The sequence below is a fragment of the Phalangium opilio genome, unplaced genomic scaffold (genome assembly GCF_054372755.1).
Source record: "Phalangium opilio isolate 3A_F unplaced genomic scaffold, DU_Popi_V2 ptg000031l_1, whole genome shotgun sequence".
NCBI lineage: Eukaryota > Metazoa > Arthropoda > Arachnida > Opiliones > Phalangiidae > Phalangium > Phalangium opilio.
The window spans coordinates 11,756,029-11,781,068 of NW_028324158.1; the positions used below are offsets into that span (position 1 = coordinate 11,756,029).

General features: G+C 34.5%; 4 protein-coding genes across 5 annotated transcripts; 2 read left to right on the forward strand and 2 right to left on the reverse strand.

Moving 5' to 3' along the window:
- Positions 1–21: 21 nt before the first annotated feature.
- LOC149690639 (chromosome transmission fidelity protein 18 homolog) lies at positions 22–2,864 on the reverse strand. The gene has a single exon (XM_089870187.1). It carries the CDS (start codon positions 2,708–2,710, stop codon positions 203–205), a length of 2,508 nt encoding a protein of 835 aa, XP_089726313.1. The 5' UTR covers positions 2,711–2,864; the 3' UTR covers positions 22–202.
- A 50-nt stretch (positions 2,865–2,914) lies between these two features.
- Positions 2,915–10,869, forward strand: LOC149690640 (uncharacterized). 2 transcript variants are annotated; one of them, XM_089870183.1, is made up of 16 exons: positions 2,915–3,399; positions 3,506–3,863; positions 3,932–4,082; positions 4,333–4,530; positions 4,600–7,614; positions 7,683–7,849; positions 7,926–8,054; positions 8,119–8,190; positions 8,264–8,699; positions 8,765–9,043; positions 9,099–9,224; positions 9,295–9,379; positions 9,441–9,658; positions 9,720–9,905; positions 10,096–10,266; positions 10,346–10,869. In XM_089870183.1, the coding sequence occupies exons 1-16, from the start codon at positions 3,288–3,290 to the stop codon at positions 10,757–10,759; spliced, it is 6,117 nt and encodes a 2,038-aa protein (XP_089726309.1). In that variant the 5' UTR covers positions 2,915–3,287; the 3' UTR covers positions 10,760–10,869. The 2 variants fall into 2 exon arrangements, with proteins under 2 accessions (XP_089726309.1, XP_089726308.1); XM_089870182.1 differs by having other exon boundaries at positions 4,333–7,614.
- Positions 10,870–10,986: 117 nt separating this feature from the next.
- Positions 10,987–19,305, forward strand: LOC149690641 (nose resistant to fluoxetine protein 6-like). Its single transcript, XM_089870188.1, has 14 exons — positions 10,987–13,700; positions 14,422–14,669; positions 14,746–14,860; positions 15,114–15,204; positions 15,264–15,373; positions 15,450–15,641; positions 16,689–16,782; positions 17,273–17,365; positions 17,425–17,590; positions 17,655–17,857; positions 17,920–18,034; positions 18,103–18,286; positions 18,355–18,497; positions 18,564–19,305. The coding sequence occupies exons 1-14, from the start codon at positions 13,355–13,357 to the stop codon at positions 18,777–18,779; spliced, it is 2,316 nt and encodes a 771-aa protein (XP_089726314.1). The 5' UTR covers positions 10,987–13,354; the 3' UTR covers positions 18,780–19,305.
- Positions 19,016–20,234, reverse strand: LOC149690642 (tRNA wybutosine-synthesizing protein 3 homolog). The gene is made up of 7 exons (XM_089870201.1): positions 20,031–20,234; positions 19,782–19,856; positions 19,600–19,698; positions 19,465–19,536; positions 19,338–19,406; positions 19,208–19,272; positions 19,016–19,149 (listed from the first exon to the last, which is right to left on the reverse strand). Exons 1-7 carry the CDS (start codon positions 20,232–20,234, stop codon positions 19,047–19,049), a joined length of 687 nt encoding a protein of 228 aa, XP_089726327.1. The 3' UTR covers positions 19,016–19,046.
- Between the last annotated feature and the right edge of the window lie 4,806 nt (positions 20,235–25,040).

Sequence of the window (25,040 nt, forward strand, 5' to 3'; positions counted from 1 at the left end):
TTAACATTAATTCCATTCCAAACTATTTAACTTTTTATTTTATTAAAATTTATTACAAAATTCGGTTATAAAAATATTAACTAACAATATTCCTAAGGCCAATTTACGAAAAGAAAAATTATTTAAATTCATTAACCTAAACTAATATAATTAACGAACTAGTTAAATTAAATTAAATTAAATTAAATAAATCAATTATCTTTTACATAAAGGCCTTAACATTAATTTTCCTACGAACAGCATTAGTGTAACCTTCTTTAAAACAAAACCAAACTTGCTGTTGCGCCTCTTTTTCTTTTTCTTTTTCAATTTCCGTTTCGCTGTCATTTACAATCTTTTCAATCTTTCTACCGAAAAAATCTTTCGTGTCCGTTTCTTTAACTTCAATCTGTTTCGGTTGCAGTTTCTTTTGGAAGTTTGGTACTACTTTTTCGTCTTTCCCAATCTCTTTAACAGTATCTTGAACTTTGGTAACGGTCCCTTCGCTACGTCGCATCTTCTCCATTTCTAACTCACGCGTGATGATGTTCTTAATAGCGTAAGTTAAGGAATATTTCGGTTTACTCCCGTTGAATACGGTGGCTTCTTCGATATTGGGTTCTAAGACGTAGTTGTACAATCCATCGACGGACCGTTCTTGACGATAGGTAAGATTGTAGGCCAACATAACTTTAATCACTTGATTAAGTTCGGCTTTCTCGCGTTCGCTGAACAGTTGCGTGTTTATCGGGCGTAATGTGGGTTGAATTAACATCGGGAGGTACGGCAGTAATTGTAGAATTAGGCTTTCGAAGTTATTGAAACTTCGAACCATGGGTGAGACGTAGTTTGTTAAAGACGCGACGATGTTCGTTATCTGATTTTGGCGATTTTTGCATTCTTGTAACGCTGAGGGGAATGTAAGTTTCGATGGATTGATGCATGAAAACATGAAGTGCGTTTTAACAATGCAATATGGCATGTACGGCATCAGGGAATAATTTTGGGTCTGCGAAATTCGACTTTGAATTAAATCCAAATCGCAGAACGCGTCTGTTCCGACAAAAATGTTCTCCATTAATGGATCTTTGAAGTTCATTTGCAAATAGTTCTCGAACACTCCTTGCATTATTTTCTCGTATTCCCCATAACTTTGAACTGTCCTTAAAACGTTATGGAATCGTCCAGTAATTGTAGTGACGTCATTCTTCTTTGGGTCGAAATTTTCTGTTGTAATTATCGAAGACATTTTCTTGACTGGTTTCGGTATTTGAAAGATACATTGCCAAATGTTAAATCTACTCTGTTGAATGTCCTTTTGTCCGATATCGCTGAGTTGAATGTCATGAACTCTTATTTTGTTTTTCGTCGTGTTCCTAAGGAATTGCAATGTAGATAGACAAGAGCGTATATCATTGTCAGTCTTTTTGCATAATGCGAGCATGGCGTTTCGGTCCGTCTTGGTGTTTTCCATGTGGGCGATTGAGGTCAATCTTGATGCTAAACGAGCGGAGTCCGTTTGAGGGAAGGTCAAAATGAGAGCTAGTTGACGTAAAGGTCGAAGTGAAGCTGTGTATAAGTCATTGCAAATGCAGATTATGGGACGTAGCAAAACGGGCGTTTTCTTTTTTCCAACACGTGTAGCTTTTATGAAATTGACTAAAGTTGTTATGGCAGGCGTTGGGGCTCCGTCAATTTCGTCTATTATTAAACAGTTTGGTCTGGGGTCATTTCCCATGACCGCCCTCATTTGAGTTGAAGCTTCAAGTTGTTTTTTAAAGATTTCGGGACTTCTGTCGTCACTGGCGTTCATTTCGACGACGTTATACCCCGCGTGTTTAGCTACAATGAACGCTAAAGTCGTTTTTCCGAGACCAGGTGGTCCACACAACATTGCAACCTTATAGAAAGGTCTATGTAGGTCATCTAAGGTTTCTTGTTGCTCATTTTGTGGGAAATTATCTTTTTTAAACGCTGGTTTTGGACGTTGTAACAATTTGGTGGAAACCTCACGTCCAAAAACTACTTTGTCCCATTTTTTCAACCATACCAGAAGGCTACGGTTCACTCCATCATCACTTAGTAACTCAGTGTATGTCCTTGGCTTAAATTTCTCAACCCAAAGTAATTTCTTCTCCGTTTCTTGTGTGTCATTTTCCTTTGTTTCGTCGTCAAATTGGAGGCTTAGGTCGTTATTTGAGTCAGTGGGATATACTCCACCATTACATTTAAGTAGTTTCCTCTCCCGTTCACGCTCAGCTTGGTCAAGAAGGGTCAAATATGGAATGTCTAATAGACAACCACTTCTTTTTGGAATAATTTCAAGATCTGAAGCTTTTTTAAAGGGAAGATAGACGCAGGTTCCGTCAAAACCAGTGACAGGGAAAGAATCAATGCTAAAGGTTCTTGATTTTAGGATTTTTCGAGTAGGAATGGGTATGATTGGAGGTGTATCAGGTTCTTCAATGGATATTCTTGAAGGTATTGGCGATTTCCGGACAGGTGTGTCCTGGATTTTTGGTTTCTTAGAACACGGTTGAGGTTCGGAAGTGGACGTGGCGGTATTCCTTTCATTATTCTTAGGCGGGCTGACAAATTCAAGTTTTCTTTTATGAGTTTGCCTACTTGATTCTTCTTCTTCTTCTAATTCTCTTAAAGCGTCAAGTTCGTCTTGAAATTGGTCCTCAAAGTTGTCTTCTCCGTATTCCAAATATTCATCACCGAAATCCATGTTTAATGCTAATTTTAACTTATAAAATACCGCGTTAGATCATTTTAAACACCACTGTCACGATATCAATAACTTGATTGTTTTCGCGCCAAAATTTAAGGTCACTCTCACTCTGTCGTCTGCTTCCTTTTTAAAATGCCAGATTTCGTGCCGTTTTCTATCCATGGAGTAATTTTACTGGAGTGAGAACCAAACTTCCTTTAAAATTGCAATAAATGTGTCTGCCGCTCCATAGTTGAAGATTCTCAAATGCCAGATGCTTATTTCCCTCCCTGGAAAGTTTTTACCACGTGACCTTATTATCGTCTGCTATTAGTTGCCGCTCTTTTCGCGTGAACGTGCGTTGTTAGGTGTGCATCGTTCAAAGTTTTATATAATATCGTTGTTAATTTAATTATGTTGATTAACATCTAACGTTTAATTCGTACAATAGTTCGTGGAATATAAGTCAGTTGTGTTTTAGTGTGTGTGTTAAATTCCTTATTCCCATACAAAGCTATAAAGCTAAGCTTTTAGGCCTAAGCCTTGGTCACAAAAAATATTATGAAAAGTGTGAAAGTGTAAATGTGTAATCAAAATGGAATACCAGTGCGAATATGGGATTCAATGCAAAGTAACGTTTAACCAATGTGAAAAGGAATACAATTCACCAACCAATTTGTCCTTTGAAGATCTCATTAAGGACTTGGGTATGTAAATATTCTATTAATTTAAAATTAAATGTTGGAGAAATTGGAGTATCATGAAGATGTAGCAACGCGTACATTCTACAAAAAAGCTTTTTAATTAATTCAGATGTAATTCGAGACGCTAGAAATATGTCTTTTATTGAAGATGATAATAATACAAATTGTTCCCAAGAATCGCGAGATATATTTGATACTTCTGATTCAGAAACATGTAGTTCCACTTTAACCCCTTGTGATAAAGTTCAATTATTGCATGATGAGTCTGACATAATTGAACCTAGCCAACCAAAAACTTTAACTAATTGTCAAGCCAATGAGTCATTAAATTCTACACAAGATATAAATATCTCTCAAAAATCGAATGAAAGTGAAAGCCTTTTAAGTGATCTGTATACATCAGTTGTTAAAAGTAGTCCTAAAACTACACAGCTTATTGGATGGAGCCCTCTTACAGGTTATAAAAGGTATAACTTCTCTCAGGTTGATTCAAAGCCTAAAGTTCCGTGTTTTGACATGTTAAATCTTGTTTTAGTGTCAATACACCAAATAGAATAAAAATTAGCTTAGGAGCTAATCAATCTAGTAACTCCGATTTAGACTGGAGTATATCCATGCAAACTCCTTTTAAAGTTGTTAATTCTATTAATGGACCATCCATTAACGATTCCAACACTAGTCACAAGGTATATTATAGAACCTGAGGCGTGTAGCTTGAAGTGAAATCTTATACATAATTATACATAGTATTCAGACTATGAGGATTGGTACCATTTACACCAGGAGGCCAGGCAATTGGCCTGACAAAATGCAATACCAACTAGCCCATCCTCCTGGTGCATGTAAATGGTCAAGTATTATATAATTTCACTCTAAGTTATTGACTTCTTAACTGAGAAAGATTGGAAATAAGTAAATCACTCCGTTATAAAATAGGTTGATGACAGTACCCTTATTAAAACTCCAAAACCAGTGTTACCAAATACTAGCGACTTAGATAAAACTATGTCATCAAATAAAGAAAGTGTAAAAGAATCGGAAAATAATGGTGCAAACTCAACTTCGGGAATCGAAGGCAGTCCTAAGAATTTAAACGAAACTTATGTCATAACTGAGACAGTAAAACAATATCAGGTCCAAACTTGCCTAAATGATTCGCCTATGACTGTTAGAATTGATTTTAACGAAAAACCTGGTACGCAGGATTCGTCCCTTAGCAACTACTTCTCAGATAGCATTTCTCCAACTATATTGGATGGAGTATGTCAAGTTTTCGAAGTTTTTGATAAACTTGGGAACGGTTCTTATTCGGATGACGAATTGGATTTCGCGCCAACAAAATCCAATTGTTTAACAGCCTCAACTCCAGTTTTAAACAAAAAATGCGGTTTTAATCGACTTTCGAATCAGGCTCTGTTTTCTCCTGTTGCTAAATTTGACTTGGAATCTCCGTTACCTGAACCTAAATATAATCTTAAAACGCTGAAAGTAGACGACGAATCAACCATCGATAAAAGCCCCAGTAAAATTAATATGACTGAGTCTCCTCAGTTAGCCACGAAACTTGAACCTGAAATTAAATTTGACGCACTTAAATCTCCTAATAATGATTTAACAACGCCCAAAAGTTATCCTTCAAAGAGACACGCGAAATTTTTGTACCCTACAAGTTCCCAAATTTTGAGAACCTCCAGAAAAAGTCCTGGGTTTAATAAGAAAGTTGAGTTTGATTCGAATTTGGCCGCTATATCTGAAGTTTCTAATGAATCGACAAATCAAACCGCTTCTAACGAGACTGATACCCAAGCTTTTGATGATTTTCCCGTTACCCAAACGACTCTCAAAGAATTATCTAAGTTAATGGAAATTGCTGAGAGCGTTCACGCTTGTAAATCTTCAGTATCGGCTGGAGGTGATGGATACACTCAATTTGATGATGTAAGTCCCGAATTTTTGAGTTCGGAACGCTCCAAGAAAATCAAACTTTACGCTGAAAATAATCCACAAACGCCAATGATCGAAACAATTAAAAATCCAGTTAAACGCTTATTTAATTCCGACAACAGTTTTGAAATTAAAACTGCATCCGGGAAAGATGTATCTGCGTTATTAGAGGGGAATAAAACTGGTGAACCTAGTTCATCCATAACTATGGCCATGTTTGAGGGAGATTCAGATATGTACAGTGAACCTCCTGAAGTTTTAGCTGAAGACATTAAGTCTGGATCAGTTGTTAGAGGGGAAGATAACCAGGGTATTGTTGAAACTCCAAAATTTATCGGATTTAAAACGGGTTCTGGGAAACGTATAGAAGTTTCCGATGAAGCTGTTAAGAAAGCTCAATCACTTTTGAACATTGAAGATGTTAGTTCAACTTCAAAAGAGTTTGAACAAAATCAAAACGTTCAAACTGTACCCAAGTTCCCTGGATTTACCACAGGATCAGGCAAAACTATCAAAGTATCTGATGATGCCTTGAAAAAAGCTCAATCGCTTCTAAATGTTGAAGATGATGGTTTTGGAACTGAATTGATCTCGCGTGATTCTGAAGCTACTACTTCAAAAGAATGTGTACCACCACCAAATCCACAATTTGTAACCCCGAAATTCACAGGGTTTAGTACAGGATCAGGAAAGAAGATCAAGGTTTCTGATGAAGCCTTGAAGAAAGCTCAATCACTTTTGAACATTGAAGACGATAGTTTTGATTGTAAAGCTTCAACTTCAAAAGAATGTGAACCGATTGAAAATTTTGAAACGCCAAAGTTCGTGGGATTTAGTACAGGTTCGGGGAAACCTATCAAAGTTTCTGATGAAGCCTTGATGAAAGCTCAATTACTTTTGAATGCTGAAGACGATATTCATGAAACTAAATCGATCTCTAGCGATTCTAGAGCTTCAACTTCAACAGAATGTGTACCACCAATTTCAGAATTTGAAACACCAAAGTTCGCGGGATTTACAACAGGATCAGGCAAAAGTATCAAAGTCTCGAATGACGCAATTCAAAAAGCCAAATTATTATTAAAAGAAGAACTTACTTCTGAAGATTCTGACCCAAATATGACCCTAAAATTTGCGGGGTTCAGTACAGGATCGGGGAAAACCATTCCAGTCTCGAACGACGCTATTCTGAAAGCCAAGGCGCTGTTAACCGAAGAAAATTTTACTGATAGTCTTGGGTTCAAAACGCCCACGAATTTTGAGGACGCAAGTACTTCAAAAAGGTCTAAACGTACGCTTGAAGATGAAAACCCACGTCCTGGTACCAGTACGACCACTGATGACCACGAAGTACCAGTCTTTATTGGATTTACTACTGGTTCCGGCAAAAAGGTTACGGTCTCTGATGAAGCCCTTCTAAAAGCCAAGTCTTTCCTGTTAGAAGAACCATTAACGAGTGACAGTGGTATGGGTGCATCAATAAGTTCTTCTCGTAACAACTCGACCATTGGTGGATTTTCAACCGCCAGTGGTAAGAAGGTCGATATATCTGAAGATAGTGTGATATTGGCCAAGCAAAAACTCCTTGATGACGTATCAAACGTTATGGAATTCAAAGGATTTTGTACTGGTACTGGCAAGAAGGTCACGGTATCGGAAGAAGCCATGAATAAAGCCAAATTATTACTTACGGACCAAGATGATGACTTAAAAACTGTGTCCGAATTCGGAACTACATCAAAATGTGTTGTAGAATCAGTGGTTGCAAATAATAATCCCGCACGGTTTTCCGGGTTCAGTACTGGGTTGGGTAAGAAAGTCACGGTTTCGGACGAGGCTTTAAGTAAAGCCAAGAAACTTATGACTCGGGTTGAGATGGATATTGAGCCTGACCAATCTTCAACGGCCATATACAATAAAGGTGGCATTAAACCATCGTATCCTTCGCCCGCTACAAGGATGTTTAGTGGCAAAACACCCAAAACATCTGAACCAAATATGTTTAAAAAGAATACACCGTTTTCGACGCCATTTCGTATGCCAAGACTGGTGAAAAGTTCAAATTCAAGCAAGAGGGAATGTCCTCAACAGAATCCGGAGACAACAGCCCAACCTGCGTGTAAGAAACCCAAAATTTCGGTTCAAAGTGAAGGGGAATTTGCCAAAAAGATAATTAAACCAGGAATGTTATTTAATGTTAAATATTCTGGGAAAGAACCAAGAATAAAGTTAAGAGAATTTGAACCAGAGATACGGTCCTATTCACGAGAAGAGGTTTGTGTGTAGTTTTATTTGTTGAAAGAACTGTGGATGTTTTCGATGATTGGTTAATTGATTTTCAGTTACTTCAATTCGGAATTGATGCCAAAACGTTAGATGTTGATAGTACTAATTCGGAAAACTATAGGTTTGAGAATGTTGGTGAAGGAAATTCTGTTGTAAAAGCTGGGGATGACGTTTTGGTTCGCCTTAATGTCGATGGAAGTTGTGGGAAAGAAGAAATAGCAACGTAAAATAATTAGTTTTAATTTATTCACAACCGAATTTAATTAAAAAATATTTTCGCTTTTACTAAAAATAAAAAGAGGGCTTATGTCTATGCAATCCGTCGATTCAACTTTAATCTCGGAAAAGTGGATTTTTAATCACTACAGATGGATTATTTGGAAATTGGCTTCGATGGAAATTTTTTTCCCAAATAAATTAGCTGGAAGGTCTTAAATAAATTAAAAGTTAATTTAGTTAAATTCCATTGGTTTAACATATTTAATTTTACAGTTATTTAACATTGGATAATGTTTTATATCAATTAAAACTGAGATATGATAGAGAAATTGACAAAAGTCAAAGGTTTGCAGTTATATTGTAATTTAAATTTAATCAAAGCGATTTTAATTAATAAAATATTAATTAACGTAACTAGATCCGCGCTTAAAAAGATCTTTGAGAAAGATGACACTCCCTTAAAAACCATGGTTTTATGCGTATCCTCTATTTCAACAAAATCGGGAGTAGGGTCTAAATTAGAGCTAACCGATGGATGGTACAAGATACCAGCCTTAATTGATACCGCCTTGGAACGCATGGTTCAAAATAAAAAAATTAAAACTGGACAGAAACTTATAATACACGGAGCGGAGCTCGTGGGTTCTAACGAGGCTCACGATCCGCTTGAAGCCCCGTCCGACATGGCATTAAAAATAGCAGCTAATTCAACGCGAAGGGCACGATGGGACGCCAAACTTGGATTCCAACCGAATCCTAATCCTTTTAGAATTGATTTAAATTCCGTTCTGGGTGATGGTGGACTCGTTTCGAATATTAGCTGTGTAATCATAGCGAGAATTTATCCTATTCAGGTTTGAAAGCGTTTAGGACGGTTAATTAGTTGATTTATGTTTAGTTTAATTTGATTTGTATTTAGTATTTGGAAAGATTTCCAAATGGTCAAACTGTTGCCAGAGGTGAAAGTGCGGAGAAAAAAGTCGCAATGTCGCATGAAAAAATGCGACAGGATTATATTGAAGAAATGGTTTCTAAAATACAATCGGAAATTGAGGGGAAAGAAAACTGTGATAAATTAAATTGTAAGACCGCAATGAAAGACAAAACACGTTTTTCCGAAGCGAAAATACGAACTTTACTTACTGGAGCCGAATTGTACGAAGCCATGGAATCATACCCTGATTTTTTAAGCTTTAAAGTAATTTAAATATTTGCGTAATTATTTATTTTAATTAACGATCTTTTAATTTAAGGAGTTACTAAGCGAAACGCAAGTAAATTTGTTAGAAAATTATATAAGAGAACGTCAAGAATCAAAACAAAGTAGAATGTGTTTGGCCCTTTCGAAAGAAATATCAAAATTGGAAGAGTCACCCGATGTAAACTTAAGTTTATTTAAACTTTAAACCTTAATTTATTTACTTAATTTTAATTATATTTATTTGTTAGTTTCCAAAAGCGAGAGTAGTGGTTCCTTTTTTGAGGGTTAGACTTTTAAATTGTGGTAAAAACGATGAAAAATCATCAGATTTCTGTAAGAGGTTTTTTTTAAACACCGCGTACTATAAAAGGGTAATAACGTCACGTGTTTACAGCTTGCGTTTTGACAATTTGGAGACCTGACAATAATTTACTCGAAACGCTGAAAGAAGGAGACGCCTATTCCATTTTTCAAATTGTTCCTAGATCCTGCAAAAATACAAATACAAATCCAAATAATTTCAAACTTCAATTGAACACGACGAAAAAAACGCGTTATTTGAAGATAAACAACACCGCGAATTGTTATCGTCATAATTTCGTTCCTAGAATGGTAAATTAAAGTACTAAAAATTAATTAATTTAATTATCATAATTAAATATTGTTTTTACAGTTAACTCCCTTTTGGAAGTTTAGAAGTAAACATTTCACTTCGTCTTTCAACGAAGCTGATATCGTTGGTTTACTTTTTCATATTGAAAGACTGGGGGTGTCGAATTCTGGGGGAGACATACGGAAAATATATCTAGTCGATCAGAGAAGCGTTGTTATTCAAATTATCTTACTCGTGAACCCTCAGGTACGTTCATTTATAATATTTTATGGATTATTTAAAACCCTAATATATTACTTAAGCCTTTATTTCAATTTTAATTACAACCCAAAGCCTTTGTTTCTATTTTTCAATTATTGCTCGTGCTCTGTAACAATTGTAGATCGACTGTCACGTGGTTAGTTAATAGATTAGATGTTTGCCTATTTTCCATCAGATTATTTGCGGGGAAGATGTACTGAAAGAGGGAAACTTTATCGCTGTTACAAATCTAAAGATGAAAAGCGAAATTCTAGTCTTGTACGCGACTGAAGTTACAAACGTTACTTGTCACCCCAAGGAAATGTATTTGCGGGAAGGTTTAAACGCCTTGAAACGCGACATTCAGGTGATGTGACGTACCTTCCCCCCCCCCGCCCCCAGACTATCTTAAACGTAATGTCCTTTAATTTTAATTGACTATTTAGGATCCTAAAACACTCATCAATACTTCAAAAGAAAAACTTAACCACACAAACGAACCCCCCAAAACCGCAACTCCAACGACGACAAGAGTTGGTTTGCGATATCCAGTTTATAGTCCTAATTGCGTCCAAATGAGTTCCAGCTTCAATAATTCCTACAATTCCCCATTTTTGCGACCACAACCAAAGATTCCTCACGTCCCGAATGACGGTTTGTTAATTAAAAGCCCAATTTACGTTGAACCAAATTCCCCAGCCGAAATGGTTAGCAAAAGGACAAAGGAGAAAATTTCTTACTTGGAAAGGTATGGAGAATCATCGGGAACTATTGACCTTCCGTGTTTGGTCAGTCCCGTTTCCAGAAGAGTTCGGAAACCGTTTAAAGTGCCAATTTTAAACAAAGACACGCAGTATTAATGCAGTTATTTTTTTTCTTTCAAAAATATATATTTTGTTAAGCTATGGATAGAAAATTTAAACGTTTCTTATAACATGATTAAAAGAGTTTAATCTAATCATTAATTAAATTTGAGTAATATAGTTATGAGGTAAGTAACGCGAAAACCAGCCTGCCAGCCAGCCAGAAGGTGTCTTCCAAATACTTTTGCGTACAGTTTCTTTTTAAGAAAAAGTAAAAATTGTGCTCAGGTAAGTTACGTCACAGGTAAGTTTACAGTAGATGTCGCGCGGTGAAAAACATTGCAAACACAATTCATTAAATATAAAACAATCCATATTATTAGAAGTTAATTAATTGAAAGATTAAAAAACCTCACCTATTTTTAGTTTGAGTTCTCTGTTTAATAATGTAGTTTTCGGGAAGGTAGATTAGCTTCGTGTTATATTGTTTCTGTCTGGAAGGATAATATAGTTAGGTAGTTATAATACAACAAAGAGAGCGTGCACGCGCGGGCTGACTTTCCAACCCCTACACAAATTCATGATCAACGGAATTTCTTGTTCAAGGGCGTGACAGGTCATGAAACGCGAGTCGGGTCGGTTATCGACGATGATTTATGTAATCCACCTTTTCAATTTTAAATTGTCGGGTTTATTATTTACAATATTTAAAGGTAAGAAAATAATATTGTTTCAATATTACTTTGTCCATGAATTTGACGACAATGTTTCGCTAGAAGCTCATATATTGAAGTGACTTCTATTATAAACGATTTTATGTACGTTGAACTTTCGTTTTAAATTTTATTGATCCCCGAAACACGTGACTTTTATGGTTAATGTCAAGACTAGAGAAAGCCAATATATGTCTCTCCATTCAGAAAGAGTCAATTATATCATGAGTTTATAAGATATGTTCCATTAGTATGACACTACCTATACTTCGTTATGCTAGAGACTTACAGCTCGAGCTAGTTCGAGAACAAGGGAGAATTGAAGTCGTCCATCTTCCCCTATTTAGTCTGTACTAAGCCTGCCTTTGATAGCGCCTCACCAGACGTCGCTTTAACTCGAATCTATGACCTACCTTCCTCACTTCATGACAAGCTCCAGTTTGTAACCAGTGACAAACTTATTAAACATATCTTATAAATTTATGATATAACCATACCAATATAGTAGAACTATCCTTACAGACGTTTTTCTAGTTATTTATTCAAGGGAAGTCGCTGGTATTTAAAAAAAAAAAGTAGAAACCCGTTTTTAGAATTTAATTTTTCTAGGTATTTAAGAAAAAAGCACACTTTTCTTCTTGAACTTGGTTGTCCTAAAGCTCCAATTCCGTTTAGGTTACGTGACTGATCTACAATCATGCATTGCCAGTCTCATCTCGAGACGAACTGATGCCGGTTGCTCTACTAGTAAAGCGTGGGCTACACAATATATGCCTAGAATTATTCTATAAATGTTTTCGTTACATTTAACTTTTTAAGGGTTATGGAACCTCGGAAACTGTTACAAAATTTTGATGAATCTATTTCAAACGGTCAAGAAAATTATATAACATACTTGAATCTATATTTTTGAGAAAAGAATATAGTGAAGAACCCATATAAGAACTGAGAACGCGTGAATAACCATTTTAGCTATCCGTAATTACGTATAGGTTGCCAATACTATACTAATTAATTAAGAATTGAGTAATAGCGGATAATAAGCATATTTTTTTCGTCTAAATTATGGATTAGGGACAACCACCGACTGTGATAAGTCCTTCTATAAATTAATCAACTTAATCCTTTCTTTAATAAATTCAGGGTTCATGCAAACCGGGTAAACTCAGGTAAATAAATAGTTGACAAAAACTCCGGGAAATTTAGAATATTTAGTAAAATATGGGAAAAAACCTTGAAAAGTCAGGGAAATGTATCGGAAAAAACCTGGAAAACTCAATTAAATATATGGGGAAAAATCAGGGAAATATATGGTAAAACCCTGGAAAACTCAGGGCAATATATGGGAAAAAAACCTGGAAAACTAGGGAAATCGGTTTTCCAAAAGTTGTATGAACCCTGCTAATATTCAACAGGAAAATTTAAAAAATACATCCTCCTTTTGTTCATCCCATAAATCAAGGTTTAAAAATTAGGTCCTTTGTAACGTCTGATTGAGTTTATGTACAATTAGTTTATTTCTCAACATAAATGTATAATTAATTACAGGATGAAATTGAATGTTAAGAAAAAATGGTTTCAAGGTTTGTTTTGGCGACAACAAAGAAACGAAAAGATGTTACCAAACCGGTCGTTGATAAAATTCACACATCCATTATAGAATATGTCGGAACATAACTTTAAAAACTTAAATATTTCTCTTCCCCTAAACTAAGAAAACCCTCCCTTATGACCGACCTAAGTTATTTTTCTTGGTGTTTTTTAAGTAACTTCTCTATAATAAAAATTATCTTAAGAACGAACGGCTTTAGGGTACCCAACCTTGAATAGCAACTTTGGTAAGGGGCGAAGGGGGATGCCGGATTTTAATCTTAGAGTCGGCTAGGAAACGGATTGGAAAATCGGCTCATTCTCATTTCGAACTTCTTACCCGTTCGTAATGGGAGCTGGTGAACCCGAACTCAAGTGTTGGCGGATATTAGTTATTTTCGCGTTGGCGTACGCGTTTACCGTTATAAGTGTTCGGGGAAAGGAGAATGTTACGCGACCTTTCGTGCCCAGGTGGACTGGGGGTCAAGATGACCCCATGTTACCAACGACGCCCCCATCTTTGACCTTAAAACAATTGATTAGAAGTTATAAAGATTTGATGGATGGTATGATTAAAGCGATGATGGAGAGAGCACTGCCTATTGTCATGGAATCGAACATAAGTCCGCAGTGTTTGACCAGTATGTTCGAAATAACCCGAGGTGTTCGTAATTTAGATGATTGGGCAGTAAGTTGTAAGTACAGTTTTTGATTGGTTCATTTTTTCGATTTAAGAGAACACTTTGATTTGAAATTTTGAAATTAATTTTTTAAAACGAAATAATTGGAAATTTTCATTTGATTATAAAAAAAAATATTAGAGATGACACATGGAATTCTTTTTTTACCCCGATGATATCTATTAAAATGGGAGTAACTGAAGTATCCTTACGTATCAAAAGTTTCATCATGGATATAAGAATTCTTAGTGTCACCTCTATGCATAATTTCCCCGTTTGAAAATATTGTTTTACATTAAATTATAATTACTTATATATAATTCGGATGATTGCAAAATGTGATGAAATTTAAATGCAGAGTTTCTAGGAATCATAAAAATTATTCATGTTACAATATACTTATTATAGACCATTATTGAAGGGATTAAGTACTTGTAATTATAGGTCTCGTGTGTTTGTTTATACATTACGCAAAGATTCAGTAGAATCCCAGAAGAGATGTAGAATTCGTTTGAATTTTTAATGATATTTGTCCTAAATTACATAGATACGCTGTTTAAAGAAATTAACCCACGGCGGGCCGTGTTTGGCGGTTAAGCAACAGCCTTTTTTACGGCTTTAAGATTAAATTACCATTTACGAAATATAGTTAGTTAAACGAGTTCAAAAATGTCACGAGAGCAAGGTTAGAGCTATTACAAAAATTCTTATATATCTTCACAACTTTCAAACGTAGTACTTGACGCCAATGCCAAGTTACCAGTTGGCATATTAGACGGAACTAATCTTCATCATGGCGAATATGACGAATGTTTACGTGTGGTCAATACTCGGGAACGTAATGGTCACCAAGAAGAGGTGTTTAGGGGTCAATATTGCACCATTCAACTGGCACCACCGGCTTTTATGTTTAATATACCCGCTGAGCATCGTAAAGATTTGCACGAAGAGTCTATCATACCTGAGTTGAAATCCGCCGGAACGGTATGCGAGATTAATTTAATTAATGAGGTCCATTAATTCAAATTAGTGTTGGTAAACGTGTCTTTAATTTAAATAGGTTTTTACTCGAGTTCTTAAACTTCATTATGGGTTTAAATTCTCCGCCCTTCGAATGGGTTTATGTCTTCCGTCATCTTGTAGTGACGTTGATCTCTTAACTCTCTTAGAAACAGGTTTGCGCTCTTTTTTTAATTGAATCGTATTTAAATTAAACAGGGTGTTCAAAAATAGGATAGAAGTATAGTTGGTTCTATGGGAAATCAATTTTGAGTAGGAAATGTAACTTATATTACATTTTGACACAAGTTACGATTACGATATTCTATAGTTACCCTTTTCGGGACACCTTGTTCCGCGTTCAATTCCAACTTGAACTTCAAAATTAAAAGCTATAATCAAAAACCATCATTAATTTATTGATTTCAGCTACAAAAAATATCCACGCTAATGTCACGGTTGTAGGTTGCGAGGTGAAGAAAGATAAGTTAACCTGGAGAGGAGAACAAATAGTAATTTTGTAAGTTGAAATGGGTCAATTAAACATTAAGTTATGCCACTAATTAATTCTTAATTAAGGGCTGTGTTCGTCTTTATGCTGGTTTTGGTTATTGTGGGTTCGGCTGCCGAGTATTACCTAACTAAAAATATGTGGGCCAGTAGACCCGAGGATGCTATATCGAGACGAGGTAATTAAACCCTTTGCCGACTCTTTTTACGCGTGACCTTAAAGGTTAATGAGCCTAATTACCTGTTCTTAATTAGCTGGAATCGGCCTGTTTCATTCTTGTATCGAGGCATTTTCCTTCCGTAAAAATCTGAGTGATCTGTTATCGACGAAACCAAATTCGTCCAACCCACTGACCTTCGTTTGTGGTATGAGAGTGGTCAGTGTCCTTGTTTGTATAACTGGATATACCTTCGCGTTGCCTTACGTTCCATTTCTGCATAAATTAGGTAAGTTTTTCACCTTTTAAATTGGGGTAATTTCATTAAGCCTATATAGTAATAGGGAATTAAATAGTTAAACATTGTTCCTTAAATGAAGGCCATAGATATTTTTCATTATATCTTTTCGATTCATTAGGGAGTTTTAATTATCAATCCTGTTTCAAGTTTTTTTCCTTAATCATAGAAAATAATATACACTTATTTTTCAAACTTATTGGCTAGTATTCGGAACTGCATGTCACGTTTTATCATAAGTTTATAAGATATGTTCACCATAAGTTTGTTAATCTCTGGTTACAAACTGGAGCATGTTATGAGTGAGGTAGTCATAGATTCGGGGTAAAGCGACGCCTGGTGAGGCGCTGTCAAAGGCTTAGTACAGACTAAATAGGGGAAGATGGGGTATGCAAAATTAACCGAGTGTAGTCTCTAGCATTACGAAGTATAGGTAGTGGCATACTTATGGGACATATCACTTATAAACTTATGTTTTTATTAGTTTAAAACGGATTAAGTTTCAAGACCATCCATAAATTTCACGTTAACCTTTGGGCTATTTCGTTCATAACGTCTTTTACTTTCGTGTTTTTAAAGAAATTCTTTTTTTGTATAATTAATTGCCCGTAATCCGAGTAGAAGGTCAAAACCCATATGTCCTTCAAAATATTGTAATCAATCTTAGATATTTTTATATAAACACAGCAGCCCCTTGTATATTTCCTTAAAAGTCCATTAGGCCTATAATTCGGTTATTTTTTCCTATAGTTATATATTTAAATCTTATATATATAAGACCTAGGTATAATATTAATTTTAAAAAACTTTCATTAAATTACGTTTATTTTCTTAAATGTCTATTCTTTCAAATAAATAATTATTTATAATTTAAAGGAAATTTTATAAAATTATTAAAATAGACTTAATGTTGCTAAATCTTTATATATTTAGCCAGGAAATTTTGCGATGTTTTTTCCTGTTCTTTAGAGTCTAAGAAGATTTTTTTTTTGCGTTTGTTTCATCTTTGTTTATTTTATTTTTATGTTTGTTTAATAGGTAGGAAGGTAAATCACGTGATGATGCGGGAAAATTTCATGCATGGTCTCTTCGGAAATGGCACAATTCCGACGGAAACTTTGATATTTACAAGGTGGCGTATTTATTTTTTTCTATTTGATTGAATGATGTTCAATGTCAACACAAAGAATAGCAATTCATAGTGACTGGGTAGTTTAGTTCTTCATTATTTTGAAGTATAGTGGGAATCCGCCGTAAAAAAATAAGTTAATTACGGTTTCATAACGGAATTAACTATCCCTTCTTTAAAACGCATTTAATTATTAATTTTATAGGCATATTTTTAAGATGTAAGTTAACATGGCATATATGATAGGCACAATGATTCCTTTTAGTTGTATGCGTCATTACAAGAGCTTTTTTTAAGAATATGATAAGTCATTCGGTACTGGTAACTGTTTCTATAACTTCATTTGTTCAAAATTGCAGGGCGTATAGTTTTAAGGTCTTTTATAGGTGTTTTTAACCGTGTCAAACTAATATTTGTGTTTTGATCGTGGGTAGTTATAATCAATTTGACATAACTTCAGTGACCCCAATTTTATGTTTACCAAATTGTTTAGCGGGTTACTTGCGGCGTATCAATACGGTTTACGATGTCCCAAAGGAAACCATTCCGCCCGAAGTTTGACTTTCCTCGCACTGACCATTTTAAGGTTCGCAAATATAAACCAACATTAAATTAATTACACTATTAAACTAATTACGATTATAGAAGTTTTGGTGGTATGATTTTGGCCATTGGAACGTTTCTTATGTTCCCATTGGTTGGAAATGGTCCAGAGTGGAATGAATTGGTCAATAAGAACGTTGAGGTCTGCAGAAGTAATTGGTGGAGAAATTTACTCTTTATTCAGAATTTTTGGGATTTCGGGGACAATGTAGGTCAAAAGGTCGTTGGATTTAATAGACTTAGCGTGTAATTAAAATTTATATCTTGCGCAGTGCATGTACCAGACGTATTTGCTATCGGTAGTGGTACAGTGTACCATTTTAGCCGTTTTAGTCTTATGGATCACTTACCGTCATCCCAAAATTGGTGTAATAATCCAATTGATGTTCATATTTCTATCGGCCGCGGCTTCCGGTACACTAAATGCATTAAAGAGATATCCTCCAGCGTTGGCTATTCCCGTTATAAATGCAGAGTAAACCCATAATGTTGTTGGTTTTAAACCTTGCTAAGCCTAACTATGACTCGCATTTTTAGTACCATGTTTGATATGATGAGTTTGGACCTTATTAAACCGTACCATCACGTGGCTACCTACTTTGTCGGTATGCTTGTAGGGTATCTGATCTTACAGGACTTCAGTTGGAATATTGTAAGCAAGCTTCACGCGACACTTAAATTTAAAGTTAAGTTGACTTTAATTGATGAAATCGTTTCTAGACGACAAAGGCGGTTGCTTGGGTGGCCTTCTTCGCCTCCTTCATGGTATTCTACGTTCCTTTCCATTTTCCATATTTTGGTGAGACCTACAGGGTTTTGTCGGCACTCTACGCAGCGTCATACAGAATAATTTGGGGCGTCAATTTAGGCGCCTTTGTCTTATTATGTGCCAAAGGAGGAGCTGGTAATATACCATGATGAATTTAGGCCTAATTCTAAGGCTAACGAGATTTTTTAATTATGTATAAACAGGATTTCTAGGCGACTTGTGTTCGTGGAAGGGATGGGTCACCTTGGATCGTATGACGTATTTAGCTTACGTCATTCATCCTTTACTTTTATTTTACTACCATGGTCAATCCAGGGTCAACTTTTTCTTGGGATACCCTGAGATCGTAAGTCTTAAACCCCATCCAACAATGTACCCTAAAATAGGCCTAATGACTCATCATATATTTCAGGCCGTCCATGCGCTAGGATTTTGCGTTGGGACGTTTGTATTTTCAGGTGTAGCTTACGTCATACTTACAGGCCCTTTGCTTAAACTGTACCGCGTTGCTATTGGTTCAAGCGGTATGGTTTCTCCCATACCTAACCAACAATATGTCGCGAATATCGACGTTTTACAAACCTCAAGCGCGACAAGTACCAGTTCCAAAGCCAGGAGAGTTTTATAAAATCGACCGAGGCTTAATTAACAACGCTCAAATTATTTTTATAATCAATCAACTCATTTGTGATACGAAATAGCATCCCGTATTTATCATATATACAAAATAGTATTGTTAAAGGCTGAGAACTGTCATCTGCTAAAAAGAAAAAAAAAACTGAATATTTTTTCAGAAAAATGTTTTATTTTTATACGAATGAAGACATAACTTTGACAACAGGTATTTAAAGTTTTAAATCATTAAGGAGTATTTTTAACTTTATACAAATTAAGTTTAATCATTGTTTTCGCAATTAACATAATTTTTATCGTGTTCATCTTCAATATCGTTTAATATTTTGGAATCTCCGAGAAATTTGAACAAACTTTCCTCTAATCTGTAAACAAACAAACAAATATTACGAAATTATCTTACCTCTTTATTTTAAAACTTACCTTTTTATCCTGTTTAAATTTTCCCTCATCTTTTTATTAGCTATCTCAACGACGTATTGTATATACTATTAAATAATTGATTAATTAATCATTAATAATTTCATTATAAACAGCTTAAAAGTACTCATACCTTATTTGAAACTAAAAGTTCTCCATTTTGGGATAAAGGTACTTCAAAAGATGTGGAACTCCTAACAGCCTATTTAAATTAACAATCAATATTAACTTAATTAAGATAATTTTTCAATTTATTTTACCAGCGTAATGTTGCCTTTTTTTCCAACGGTAAGTCCGGAGTTTCTAAACCCAGATGAAACGCAAACCTGCATCTAAAACGTAATTATCTATTAAATTTCACATTAATTATTGCTAATTATCCTTCAATCCCTTACCAAATTCTGCGCAGCTTGTAATTCAGAACATCTTACGTGTAATATAAACGGTTCAAATTTTAATACGGTCGAATCCACGGATTTCGACACACTTTCAACCTAAACCACGTGGTTAGGAAAGTTTTTTAAATAAAGGCGGGCTTTTGTAACGAGAATATCCAATAGAGGCGCTGAAAACCTACCAGACTTTGCCATTGTATTTCTTCATGGGATACCAAAAGCCAGTTGAACCCCTTTTTCACGGGTTTTTCTAAATTCTACGCGTTTAAAAGGCGAAATTAATGAAATTAAAATGTAAATTACAAGTTTATTTAACCGTATTATGCAAAATATTTTAAATTTCGCAAAGTATAAGATGTCAAACATCCCGTAAGTAAATCAGGCTTATCCTACTAATGCAAAATCAATAGACAAGGCTTAGCGGAACTTACTTCCTCTTCGTTACTAAAAATTACTATTCTTCCCGAACAGGAACTCGTTGTGAAATAATCATGATGATCGTTAATTCTGTTGATTAACTCGATAATTGGAAAGTCAAAGCTTTGTTTCCTGCTTTTATCTTGATCCTGGTTAATTCGTTGGTTTTTGATGTGGTTAAAACTATGTGAAGGTTGTGTTGCCATGGCGGCGGCCATTGATTTCTGACGTCACATCAAGGGACGTTTAAAGGTAATCCAAGTAAACAAAACTGTAAAATACGATATAAAATAGAGGTAAGTGCCCGCGTAATTTGCATAATCGCGATAAAAACTGAGCTCAAACGCGCGAGTCACTGTGCAGTCCATAGTGCACCATTTATAGTGCATTTAAAGATTAATTTTAATGCAATCGGTGCTACTAGCATTTAATCATGTGTTCTAACGTAATTTAAGTGTTCATGTGTAATACACTTTAACTCAATTTATTAAAATATCGAGTTTGAGTTTGACTAACGATAGTCATGAGTTCCGTAAAAGAACCTCCTAACACTGACAATTCCGAGTCAATAAATGACAAAACGCAAACGGTAGTGTCTAAAAAACTTGTTAAAATTGCGCCTAAGAAAGTTATGGACGAACCAAACTGTAGAAACTCTGAAAAGGTAGTAACTTTAATCAGAAAAGTTAAAACAGATCATGTTGAAGCCAAAACAACTCCCCCAAGTATTAATACAACGATAACACATCACCACGGAACAAGGTCTAAAACAAATACGTTACCTAAACCGAAACATCCATTTTTTATAAATTTGAAAAGCAACGGTAATTCTAAGTTTGCTAAAGAAGAGCTTAGCCCAGAAACTAAAAAGGATAAAGTTAGAGTTAAAATACAACAGAGACATCGTGAAAAGAATGTTGAACGAAAACATCAACAACACAATGTATCAGTGAAACAGAATTTAGACACGAGAATTCATAATCATAATGTAAAACCCAGAGTTCTACAACAGAATGTAAAACCAAGAGTTCAAGAACTAAGTATAGAACGAAAGATTCAACAGAAAATAGATGCGATAGTTAAACAACATAGTATCGAACAAAAATATCAGTTATGGAATGCCGATCTAATAGTTCAACAACGAAAAGATCAGCAACCAAATGTTGAACAACAACAACAGAATGTAGAACGAAAATATGAACTATGGAATGTTCAACCGAGTGTTGAACTGCAGGATTTAGAACCAAAGGTGTTAGAAGATGAGGAAGATGAAATGGAGGATGTTGATCAGGATGAAGGTGAAAAACAGGATGTGGAACGCGAAAATGAGAAACACAATGTTGTGGAACAAGGAGAGGTGATTGTAAAACAGGAAGTTGAAGAACAAGATGCGAAAAATAATGTTAAAGTACCGGAGAATGATAAAATTAAAGATGAAAGTGTAGACGATGCGAAAGTAGAACACATAGATGAGGTTCAAGGTGAAGAACAACAACAACCGGAACTTGAATTCACTGAAGAACAGATAAGAGTTGCTGAAGCTCATCTTTATAAGTTGGGATGTCGCAGTTACGGACCCAAGGGTCTTTTTCTTGATCCCATTGAAGATATAAGATTATTGGAGAATGGACACACCTTTGATGGTCGTCAAAATGGTAAACGTAAAAGGAGAGCGAATTATTCGTCTAGTAGCGAAGATGATAGTGAAGACGATGCGCGACTTGCCGAGCAATTTCTTCAACTCGAACAAAAGTATAAAGAGAAAGAAGCTCAATCTCATTTAGTTACTAAAACGAAACTCGAAGCTTTGGAAGCTGGCATAAAGTTTTTGGGAGCCCTATTTAATTTGACTGGTCTAGGAGCGCTTAAAGTCCCTGTTAAAAAAGTTCCCGAAAATGAGAAAAATCTTCTGGAAAAACCCTCAACTTCTAAAGAAACCCAACCACCACCACAACAACAAAAACCACAACAAGTCCCTAAACCTAGACGACGTAGCAGTGCGGATGTCGTAAAACATTCTAAACACGATTATAAACACGCGCATCAGAGAACCTCGTCTCATAGCCACTTCAATAAGAACAAACTACATAAATCACATCATAATTCGTCAAAAGCTTCGATGATCTTAAACGCCAAAAGTGGTAACTCTAAAGTAATGGACAAAAATACCGAGCGTAACGATGACTTTGATTTGGGAGTTTTTAAACCAGCGGAATTGACTAGAAAAATGAAGCAGTTCATTTCTCAAGAGGATATCAACCCCGACTATGTTCCAAAAAGGAAATATAAACGCAGCGCATTCACGACTCGTCTCTATAAACACCACAGAAGACGCGATTTCAATTTACTGAACTTGGAAGCCAATCACAGATCTAACGGGAATAACTTCGCGACAAGTAACGCTGCGCAATCATCGAATCGTTTAGTGGCTAGATCTAAACGAATGGCGTCAGCCGCTAGGTTTAATCCAGTTGCCAAACCTCAGGGTGAACGTAACGATCAAGAGAAATTACAAACTCAACAGGATCAAATTCAGAAAAGGGTTATGATGTATCGTCAAATTCCAGCTGCTAGAAGAGTCCCAAATATTTTACGTCGAGCTAAAAAGGTTGAAGTTACTCCGCCACAACCCGTCTCAATTGATATGCCAGTAATTGTTGCTACTAACGAAATGGATGAGGAACGAAATAAACGGCTTTTAGAACTGAACGCAACTGGTAGTACATCCATTAAACATCAAATGATGAGAAATTCCTGCATCGATGATTTGTTTCAAAGTAGCTTGTTTCATAATACGGATCTGTAAAGAAATTAATCAATTTTATCAAACAATTAGTATTCCACTGTTCCTAAAGGGTATATAAAAAATGGATTCAAAATTTGACATGGATGATTTTTAAATTACATAATTAAATTTAATTATAGTGTAAGTGATATCTATCTGTTTTAGTTTTTTTTATAATTCAATTAAGTCTTCAATATAAATATTTTTAGAAATGTTTCTTTACTGCAAAATAAAACCATGTAGAAATTATCGTATCACTTACACTTTACTACTGAAATTATCTCCGTCTCTCAAAAATAATTCATAATTAATTATTAACATGAGAAAAAATGTCAGTCTAAAATAAAAATAATCTCGAAATAAATTTTATGTTCTGAATCGTTCAATTTCAGATTTTTTCGTTACGTTTGTAAAAAGCGGAGAATTTCTCTGATGTCCTTATGTATTATTCTAAGAAAAATGTTTTATTTGTGAAATAATTCTGTGCGGATGAAGAAATTGACACTTGTTTAATTTTACGCACTTACTAGTTTTAATAACAAGATTTTTATATCAACAAGCTCTTGATGATGTATTGTCTCACATTTAATTGTATGACCTTTTTTTTTTTTTTCATTTTGGTTTTGTTTCAACAATCACACGTAAATTGTTCTTTTCACGTCGACACTTTGTTTTTCAAACACTTCTTTTTTTTTCGTCTTTTTTGTATCTAAAAAAATTTTTATATACGGTAATAAAAATTACGTAAAAAAACCTAAAATAAATTGTTCATTTTTATTTTATTTCTTTATTCAGAAATTTTAATTTAGTTTTGTAGAATTGATTTTTACGGAATAAAGTCGGAGTTTTTTTTTTGAAGTTTGTTTAATTGTTTATTAGTCTATTGTTTCCTTGATTTTATTTTCAATAAAATTATTTACGAAAAACACTAATTAAACTTACGTCTTAATATTTAGATAATTATTTGCAGCTAATTATAATTATACATTTATTTTTTTTATTTGCAACACAATCGCGAATTTTTTTATTTTATTTATTTTATCTCGTGTTTATTTTATTTGTAAACGGTACAAAATAGTTACAATATCGTTTTCAGCTCCTACATACGTATTAAATTCTGTTTTTAGTATTTTAATTTCTTTTCTTATTTTTTTTGAGCAATTAGTTTTAATTTTAACGAAATTATCGCTATTTTTTTTTTTTTTGTTTTCTCTAAACTATAGCTAGACTTTTTTTGTTGTTGTTTATTTATGCAAAAATAAGGCAGGCTATTTTTATTTATTTGTTTATATTAATCTAATAGGTTGTTTCCTATATTTTATGATTGACTTATGCTAATCAGGGCCGGCGTTTAAGGAAGGGGGGGGGGGTCAAAAGGGGCAAAATTACCTGCTAGGGAGGGGGGGGTGTCTTAATGAGGACCCGTTATTTAATTTTCATAACGCCGACCCTGATGCTAATGATTTTTATATTATTTATAATCCGTTCAATGCGGAAGAGGTAATAAAGGCCAAGGGAGGGAATTAGAAAAATACGTCTTTATTTCTCTGTTCCCTGCCTTTCACTGTATTACCCCAGCACAAATGAACAGATATATGGTAGGTAATCTACTGATATTTGTGCCCTGTAATTAGAAGCTCATTTTATGGATTTAATGTTATTTTAAATTATTATTAATTATCATTTGAATTTTTTAGATGATATGGTAATATTAGTTTTCAAATTTTAATTATTTTCAGTTTTAAACTAATGCAAATTAATTTAAGTAGGTTATTTTTTTTTTGAGATTTTAGTTGGTTGATATTTAGTAATTAGTTTGATAAATTTAACATTATACCAAGCGCCATTTATGATATAGTTAAACATTTAGAATAGTTATTTCATTTAACATTAGTTTTTTTTTAATTTAGCGACATTTAATTTGACAATTAACATATAGTTTATATTAAATACGAACTGAAGTATCTGATAGCTTAACTGTGTTTTTATAAAACTTGATAAATTTTAGCATATGGGGTGGTCTTTCGCAACGTTTTTACAGGTTCGAGGACCCCATGTTGGTAATAACACGATAAATTTACAATGTTTCATATAAACGCAGTCTTAATATAATTCTAAATAGATCTCACTGAGCTTTTTCATTTGTACTGGAATGAGTTTATATAAATGCAAAGAAAAATATTTTCTATATTTTTATAAATGCTTAAAGATTACCCTTAGTTTTTTAATTAAATTTTAA